Below are 10110 nucleotides of genomic sequence, written 5' to 3'. Positions count from 1 at the left end.
ATTTATCAATATATATTACAAAATATTAGTTAATTTACGTTGATTAAAATATTTTCTTACAGATAATTTATGGTATTGAATATACACTACCAGCATGATAAAAATTTAAAACTGCAAAAATTATTGCTCTATAATATATTATTATTTTATATTGAACAATAAAGTTTATAAAAATAGGTACCGTTTAGAAACTAAAGGCTTGATGCAACATCTGAACAACATTTTGAGGAGATGTATTTATTTTTATTGTTTGTAGTAATCAGAAATAGTTAAAAAAATTAATCTTAGTTTTGTAAACATAAATTATTAAACAAATTAGTAAACGAATATGGATATTCAGATTAAAGAAATACATTAGTTATTCCATAGAGTCCTAACCGTACTGCGTCTAAATACGTGAAAAATAATCTTTTTACAAAAAAAGTTGTTTCTTCCGAAATGAAGGAGGAACATACACCTATGCTAGCCTTTACACATATACGCCTTCAACAGAACGCATGGTTAACAGTTCTGTTATGGATATTTTGATTTAACAAGAAGAAATAAACTGACAAGAGAGAAAGTATTTCAATTTTCAAAAGAAACTTTCGTACAGGAATTTATGAAATTCATACTGTTAAAAAATATAAGAATTAGTCCAAAGTACACGGTAACACAATCATGTATTGTGATTTGTTTAAATATAATTATTTTACAACTTAATATTCAAAAGTGTCTATTATTGTTACCAAACTTTATTATCAATAAAATACATCCATACTAGTTCTCACATTTTTAATAGCAAATAAACGATTACAAATTTGGCCTTGGCTACAATTTTCAAAGCACTATAACATAATAAAGCTAATATCCGTTGCGATTCCAACAAATCTTACATCACAATTTAATTAAGAACCTGATGGTCGAAGAACTAATGCAGTCAGACTGTTCTCTGCCATAGAACAGTTTTAGGGTTAATATCCGGAGTCGTATACATTGATAACATGAAAGGCACCTCCTCCATTCACAATAAGTGGACCCTCGCTAAGCTCAGTGGTTGAAGCAGCCTCTGGCGGACATTGTAGCATCACTTGCGCGCAGACAAACCGTGACCTGCGCATGCGATGTTCTGCGCAGCGGCCACGGCGCACGGCGCAGGCTGTCTGGTGCGCCGGACACTAGTGCGCACGCGCCGTACTAGCTGACACTGAGGGTTCCGCGCAGGCGCGAGCTCGGGCAATTCCAGTGAGGTGATGGACAGAAGAGGGACCTTCGCTTTGGATGAGGTTTTTTCATCCTCGTCAGAATGTTCTTCCTCACCGGAGACATCTGTAAAAAATGCAAAAGTTGTATCGTTCCCCTGGTGCAGTTTTATAGTAGTCATGGTGAAGCTGAAAAACAAACAGAAAAATTAGTATTTTTTAAATCATTTTTTTTGTAGTAGGTATTAATCATTAATCTTATAATCAGTCCTAAAATTCAATTTTTTACACTAGTTAAATTTACAAGTATAGAAAATAGGAAATGATGATTATTTTATTAGCAAGGTATACTTGTAATCTATTTCGAATGCAAGGTATATTAAGATATTTGGCTTCAACTTGAAAGTACCTGTCTGATACTATTGTTGAGTGAAATAAAAAGTCGATGAGAATTTCCGAATAATATCCCACTCATTTCCAGCTCACTGGGCCACCCAAGGAATTCAAGTGCAGAACAGCCTAAGAGGGAAGACTTGGGAAAATGAGACCTTGCCATAAGCAGGCCGAATGTGATATAATGTCAAAAAGACAGGTGACACTATCCTCTTGTTCCTTAATAAATTACCAATATTAATTTAAAAATCTATTAAATTTGTAAACGTTTTTCTCATCTCAATGTAGTGATTAATTTCTTATTATTTACGATAATCAGAACTATTTCCGTTTAAGTTTGTATTTCCTCTCGGGATAGGGTGCTCTCAGGTGCTTTATTCAGTATTGGATTGAATCTCGGATACTTGAATTATATGGCGTATCTTAGGACATGGGATACTGTGCATAGGCATAGCAAACTCCATCTTGACTATTGATGTGGGAAATATAAAAATTCACATTTGGGTACAGAAACATGTTAAAATACTGCAGTGAAAATATTGGGATTCAAATATCTATAAAAAGCCCTTAGTTATGTGTAATGTGTAGTGCTTTGACAAATACAATGGAGATGGCTCATAATGCAAAGATGCGTTGTAAGAATAAAAGATTAATAAAGCAATTATACTATAAATGAACTGTAATTTTCGGGAAAGCCAGGAAAAGATAGTTCCTCAAATGAGATGTGTAGTTAAATAAAGGGTAGGAAAATTAAAAAGTTTTTGGAAAAATATGGAAAAGTAAAAATATATGGAAATAAAAATTTATATAACATAGGTTTTGTTTAGCATATATTCGAAAAAATATGCAATGTGCAATTTATGAATGCAATGGAAACATAACTTTTAAGTAATTAATATGCCTAAAGTTCGGAATAAAGAATAATAGAGTAGAGTAGCACGAGGTGCAATATCAGGGCGGATTAGAAAAATGAATACCCATACTTTTACTATGAAGAAATTATAAGTTATATTTCCTTATATTCTTAGGGAAAGCATAAACAACGACACTCAATTAAGCGGAATAAAAAATTTACAATTTATACATTTATTTAATTCATAATGGTGTGTCTTCACAAGTGGTTATCTTATAATTTTCATAAATCAATTACATTTTGGGCGTTATTTTTGTTATTCCGGTCCTTACCAGAATCCAGGGAGCAGGTCCTCGCTCTCGGAGACATGAGGATGGCCATCAGAGGCTGGACTTGGGCACCCAGGGCTCGACCCAGGGTCACAGACAGCGGCAATCTGGACATACTATACATAAATAAATAATACATAAGATAAATAAATGAATAATAAAAATAAAAGCACCTATCGCAGAACTGCAAACACATTTACGCGGCAGGTTGTATCACTGGAGGGTGTAATTTAAATTTTCTGCAAGTATGTAGATGTACAATTTATTATAATTTCCAATATGTCATGTTTGCTCTCAGGAACCTAAATAATGAGATGATGAAATATTAATACACTTCTGTAATAAGATAGAGCATGAGAAGATTTTGTAATTTTTCAGTATTAAAAGAGAACATTTATATTCAAGGTTCTTATAAAATGTTTCTGCACGAAACAGCAAGCAAGCATATTTTTGAGCCGTAGGTGGTTGGTCGTCGAATGCAGACCTATTGTGACATGTATTCTGTAGTTCAGTTTTAATAATAAGTGTTGAGACACACGTTTTATTAAGTATGCTTTAGAGTTAGTGAAGTTAACACACAACATGGTGGTTGTGGGCGTGTCACAACGCTCTGGTATGATTTGTTTATTTTAAACTAGTTTGTAATTATATGTTAGGTTAATTATTTACCTAAAGAAGATATCAGATTGCAGATCTCGAAACGTAGTGTTACTGATTTATGGCTGATTTACAGTAGTATAACTGAACAATGGCAAATGTCCGAAAAATCCTGTTTCCTTCGCAATCCTTCCATCGTCAAAAACAAATTTCAAACAAAGAAGCATATTTTTGAATTTTAATAATAGCACGATTCAGAATTTCCAAGGGTATTCTAAAGAATTTCAGTAAGAAATTATAAAACGTTATACTACAAGTCTAATTGACATATTTTGTGTCTTCCTTCCTAGAGGATTCTTAGTTTAGTCTTAAAATATAATCAATTTATAATCCATATCTATATTATTAAATAAAACCCTAGTGGTGTTTGTGTGTGTGTTTGTGGGTGCGTGCTACTCAAATCACGTTTAAAACTACTAAATCGATTCTACTGAAATTTTACACGGACATTGTTAGGGTCTCTGGTTAACACATAGGCCTATTTCTATTTTGAAAATCCCTCCGAACTACGCCCTACTGGTCTTGAAATCTCGCTTAACACTCCGTTAGCCATAATATTTATGGACTTGGCTTAATCAAAAGATACATGTTTGTAATCAAAATATACAATTGTTGTTATTTGTGTGTCAAAGTCAGCCACACTCTACAAATGTCGTGTTACAGGCATACCTTACATTTGACTGGCGATGTTTTTATTGGGCTTATAAAATCATCTACAATAAAATTATATATTTTAATAAGTCATGTGTTAACTGAAAGGCTAGGGACTTCGACTTTAGTCTTCCTTTAGACTTAGGGTTAGACACTGGCCTACATTACCTCAAATCGTTGGAGCTATTCAATAAAATGTCATATGATATTGAAAAAAATTTCAGATGTACTTATAAAAAACAGTTTCAATCTTCGACTTCGCGGCCCCATCTTTAAACTTAAATCTAAAATGGATCAAGAGACTTCAATGCCTTTCACTTATTTCAGGATTGTTTGGAAGGTTGTAGTAATGCTAGTCTATAATATACAAACGAAATAAACCGCGATAGTGTAAACCGTCTGTTTAATATACGACTTGTGATTCATATTTTGCCTATGCGTACAAAACGACAATGAATTCAAAACCATTGCAGTCGTATTTGTTTTATATAATATCTCAATTTGACAATTTTATGCACAATTAAGAAAACTAGCGTCCGTACAATCTGACCCAACTGTTCATAAATTCTATAAAGCTTGGACGCTTTGCATGTTGAACATCTTGGCGACACCGGAATTGATTTTCAAGGCGGGAAATCTAATAAGCGCGCAATTTATGCAGGGAGAGGAGCAATTGGCGTGAAATGCAGGATTAGAGCGGCCAGGGGTCAGAGGTCCTGCAGGATGTGCCGGGTGTCCTGCAGGATACAGCCAGGTACTACCTGGGAGCGTGCTATATTGCGATCTGATAATGTCAGTTTACACTGGCGGAACAACTGTTCTTGTCCCTTCACAAGACGTCTCTTTCGTGAAAAGTATTTCTTGTCTTTGTAATTACAGTTTAAAATGTGAAAAATACAATTAATTTATTTACGTTATTATCGTATACAAATTTGTGCCATGATTACTATTTTATTTTGTCAAGTATCAATAATTCGCTATATATTCAAATCAAACTTAAAAATCTTTATCTAAAATATCACCTATAGTACTAAAGGCGAAGAAAAAAAATTGAAACTATACACAAATCTTTACTACGGTTTACCCAAATTTGGTTTTCAGAATTAAAATTTAAACTGGTAATAATTCTGTAAAACTGCCATTTAATCATATTGATTCATAATTAAAAAAAAACTATTTCTGAATTTACTTTTCTCAAAATATCGTTAATAAGGTTTGAGTAAAGTGTTATGTTCAATGAGGATCCATTCAACTCTTAAAAAAACTCTTACTAACCACTCATTTATTTGAGCTTTGTATTCCTAACATGTAGTTAATTAAAGTTTTTAAATAGTTCAGGTATCTCAGAAGTAACATAATAATTCCCACTGTAGTAACATTCCATTCTTGTTACTATCCCACTGTAACTTGTGCAATTACACAATCCCACTTGATGTGTGATTTTTATCCTTGTACGTACTTGTGATTTGTGCTCGGTACTTGCATCCTGTGCAGTGACAACACCTGGACTGGACTTCAAGTAGCTTTATGTTTGAACCCTTTTCTTTACCTTCCTTACTTCTTTCTGTTCGTATAAATTAATAACCTCCCCTCCCCTCCACCTGACGAAAAGGATAAATTCCAAATCTCGAAACGTTGTGATAAAACGATGGCAAATGTCCGAAATCCTGTTTCCTTTCAACCCTTCCATCGTCAACAACAAACTTTAAACAAAGAACATTATAATGTTGTACTTTTTTGTTATAATGTTAATTGAAATAAAAATTATACTCTGTCTGTAGGATTTCCTAATCCCAGAACCGCCTCTCAAAGGCAGGTCGCGTACAAACTAGATCTACCTTAAATTTGTTAGTACTGTAATGAGCTAAATGTTTATTTTTCAAATGTAAACTGACATATTATTACTATAAACAACTTACTTTGTAAATATCCGTCATTGATTTTCCAAAGACCTTTGTTCAGAAATATTATAATTACACTTTTGAAAGGATCATTTTAAATGGTTTAGCCTCTCGGCTTTGGAAGACGGCGGACATTTTAACGCCCTTTATAACTTTACTGAGGCAATTATTCATCGATTCCTCTCACATGTTGAGCGCGTTCTTTTATAAGAAAACTTGAGCCCTTTGCCCGATGTCGACACTTAATTTGCGTTCAACGTATAAAGTGAGCCCGGCCTGGGGCTGTGGGCTCTTACCCCCCCCCCCCCCCCCCACCCACACCCGTGTGTTCCGAGCAAAAGTGGACGAGTTGTCAGAGACCTATCGAGTGGACTTTCCTTAATGTTCCAGTTAATTGCGTGTTACAAAAGAATGTTTTCGTTGCGTAATTCCTTAAACAACAATTACATTACAAGAATAAATTTTACATGCACTAGGTTCTAAACAAAAACGTGTACATGTTGCGATTAATAAACAAGATGAATAAGATTCAATTTATTTGTTTTTGACTCAAATAGTACGGAAAATAAACGTTTCCTTATCTCGGGTAGTTTGGTTCTAAGGATACACAACCCGTTTTGATTTTCAGTTTATTTCTCAAATTGTTTACGATTATGAAACTCAACCACGAAAACATGAAACTGAATCTATTTGCTTAGTTTTCTGGGTTTTTATTTTAAAGATATAATGTAGAATGTCTGTTTCTTCCAATAATCAATAATCATCTACCAATCGCCTCATTTCGGACATCGGTATACTACTCTTGGCGGAATTTGAAAAAAATGTTCTGAAACTCTAAATGAGGATAAGTTTCCAGAAGTGCAGATTATCTCCCAAGAACTATTAATAACTTCATAATTCAGATAATGGGGATTGATTATCTGAATTATTACAAGACGCTCGTAGACACAGATTTAATTGATTAACATAATCGTAGGTGGTATGTAGTTGAAAGAATTTTCTTTTTTCATCATAGTTACTAATCCATTGTTTTGGGATTTGTAAAATCTGAAAAATCTAGTAGAAACTAAAATTGATACTTAAATGTAATACTGGCGAGCTTCACTGACTCACTTGCAGAGCGTGCGAGGGTAACCCTGGTTAAGAACCGGCTGTTCATGGCCTTATTAGTTGTAAAATTGTGTTTTAAGTGCAATTTTTCTAGTTTTTAGATATTTTGATCATTACTCAGAATAGAACCATATTTGTACTTCTAATAATTATAAACATTTCAAGAAAAAGTAAAAAGCGTTTGGATGCTTAAGAATAAGATCTTCGAAAATGAGACACCTTCCGTTTTGCTACAGAGAAAAGACGCGGCGTAAAAGTGCATAAGGTTTAACGATATTCATATGGCGATAAATTCAAGGTCTTTTCACTACTACAAGCTCTTAATCTACAATTCCATACTAAACGTCTTGGACATCGCACTTTGTCTACGGAAATTCAGAACAACAATCCAAGATTGTCCCACTCACTTAGAGTCCATGTCCGCATCGGTCTGTATCTGCTGACTCTTCTTCTTCTTCTTCGTCCTCCGGGGGCGAACCCTGAGGGGCGACACGTGCTGGCGGGGAGGTCGCGGGGCCCGGGGCAGTTCTGGGGGCGGAGCCCGGGGCTCCTGGGGTCTCGTGGTGAGGCTCAGTCGCACCACCCTCACCTCCGGGGGTCCCATCAGGGTCGTCATGTCTATCAGGGGGAGTCCTCCGCTCATCCTGGCACAAGAACAGTAGCTCAGGGAAGGATTGTTGGGTTGCGAATAGAAATAGATTGTATAATTTGTGCAAACTAATTGAGGTGGTGCTTTGTGCTATGCAGGATGATCTAGATGATCTATACAAGAATGCAATCTTTGTGGTCTCACAAAATATTAATTTTACAGCAAACTCTGAATCAAGAACTGAACCTTATTTCTTATGCCTGTAACAGTTGCGCTGCTAAAATCCTAAAATTCGCTTTCCATTTGCTAACATGGACTACTTTTTCTTATGAAAACCTCTATTTTTCTGATAGATTTAGGGTTTACATGAAATTGTAAGATTTTTTATCTTGGTGCTATTTCGATATACTTCATTCACCGTTTGGTCGCTGTGGGCATAGAATATTTCATTCATTTTTTCGAGGGGATGTGAAAACTGTTGCAATTTCACAAATACTTCATTTTATGAAAAATTTTTTAACTAAGTAGTTGTATGAGCATAAATAAGTAAGGCAATGTTTCTAATTATAAGTTTGCTTCACTAGGTACTTCTTGAGATTCCAATGATGTCCCCTTTGAGTTGATCACCATGTATAACGAAAGATTCTAAAGGAATCGAGGAGGTTACAGTGTTGAACCCATGCAAGATGCTCGAAGCACCAGTAGCGCAGAGCTCTGTAGATTCATATCGATGCGCACTATTTCAATGCGCAGTCTACCTTGATAAAATAAAAAAACGCTATTATTGCACTAAATAATTTAATTAAAAGAATAAAGCTTTTTGACATCAACAACTTTTACAAAGAAACTACAAAATCCCTCAAAATGACATATATTTATTAACATTAAATTCATGTTCAATAAACAACATTGATACATTTTAAAAATTTATTTAATCACGACAGGAGTATATTTAAATTAGCAGGATAATTATATCAAGTAAAGAATAATAAACAACTCAAACACAAGATTATCGATAGTTAAATAAGGTATGGGTAAAAAAGTTCGATTTAAAACCCCTTAATCAATTGTTTAGTGCTCTTCTACACCGATATGTAGTAAACCTACTTTAAAATTTGACAGACCTCTGAAGATAAAATAACTATCACTACTAAGAGTGCAGTTTTAATTAACCAACTCAATGTTAAAGTTCAAAGATTTCATCTTAAGATGGAAACAGGGTTTACAGTACATAATAAGGAATAACTATTTAGAAGACTGAATTTTCACGAAACCAGACAATTGATTAATAGCCTACATTCATGAAGCAGGAGCTGAAAGATAAAGCGAGCAAAAAGACATAAAGATCCAAATTAGCCAACAAGTTAAACGTCAGTTAATGGGGGTAACTGCCTCAGATTTCGTGTTGAAGGCGATAACAGATGGATCCACTATCGCCATAACACGCCATTGCCGGCACGGCGTGAGCACACGAGGCATGGCCAGGCATGGGCATGAGCATGAGCGTGGGACCCACTCGCTACACGATTATTGGACATTATCATGCAACTAGTCTATCTGTAGATAACGAGTGACTATCGACCGACCTACTGATAACTACTGGACTTGTTGGAACATGCACGGTTGTTATCAGATCTCGCGTGGATATTGGTCATCTTCCAGAAGTGGCCGGCGAGCTCTGTATTTCCATTCCTTCATTAATGGTCGTTGAAGCCTTTCAAGAGAGATGCCCATTTATTATTCATTCAGTTTTATCGCAGTATAAGCAAATTACAAAATCTAAAACATTTACGTTTTATTACGGTTTCTCCTCCCAATGGGTCACAATCACAAAGGTTTACCTGCTGTAGGCGGACTTCACCCTCAACAATCAGTGAATCCAGTATAAATAGTAAGAAACTCACTCATAGCGTACGTAGCTCTCTCAGATTAATGTCACATTGATGCATTTGATATAAGCATACCAAATAGTAATAATAATAATTTTATTGCTTTCGAACATGAGCTTGTTATAGCAATTGTCAAGCAAGAAAATAGCCTAACATTTTGGATTCGTACATGACATCTAGGTTACCTTCATACATACAATGTGCTCCATCCATCGCACTGCTTCCCACTCTAGCAGCGTCAGTAAGCCAATCATGTGGTCACCCAAACACGTGCCATGAACTCGTCTGTACTGTAAACAGCTTCTGTGAGCAATGCGATTTTCAGACGAGTTTTAAATGCCTTAGGCTTTGCGGCACTTTTTATGAAATTTGTTGACAAACAGCTCCTGCCTGAGAAAGCAAACGCCCCTGTACTACTGTCCTGTGTCTCCCAGTTCGGTAGTTGTCCCTGCCTCTAGTCTCATAAGAGTGTATGTCACTACCTCTAATGTGATTGCATTTTTATATGACAAAAAGAGACGGCTCTAGAATGTTGAGGCAGGGTAATGTCAACAGTT

The 10110-nt window shown here is 35.2% G+C and overlaps 1 protein-coding gene across 2 annotated transcripts in view; it reads right to left on the bottom strand.

Annotated features, from left to right (window-relative positions):
* Positions 1-757: 757 nt before the first annotated feature.
* LOC124360881 overlaps positions 758-10110 on the bottom strand; it is a 107816-nt gene continuing 98463 nt past the window's right edge. Inside the window, exons 11-13 of one of the 2 annotated variants that reach the window (XM_046814857.1) lie at positions 7483-7719; positions 2760-2872; positions 758-1308 (exon numbers count right to left, since the gene is read on the bottom strand). In XM_046814857.1, coding sequence (XP_046670813.1) covers positions 1067-1308; positions 2760-2872; positions 7483-7719 — 592 coding nt within the window. In that variant the 3' untranslated portion in view covers positions 758-1066. The remainder of the gene's footprint in view (positions 1309-2759; positions 2873-7482; positions 7720-10110) is intronic. The other variant, XM_046814858.1, reaches the window with a different exon arrangement.

Source organism: Homalodisca vitripennis, chromosome 4 (assembly GCF_021130785.1).
Source record: "Homalodisca vitripennis isolate AUS2020 chromosome 4, UT_GWSS_2.1, whole genome shotgun sequence".
Taxonomy (NCBI): domain Eukaryota; kingdom Metazoa; phylum Arthropoda; class Insecta; order Hemiptera; family Cicadellidae; genus Homalodisca; species Homalodisca vitripennis.
Note: the sequence above shows the minus strand (reverse complement) of the source record. Positions and strands in the feature narration are given on the sequence as shown.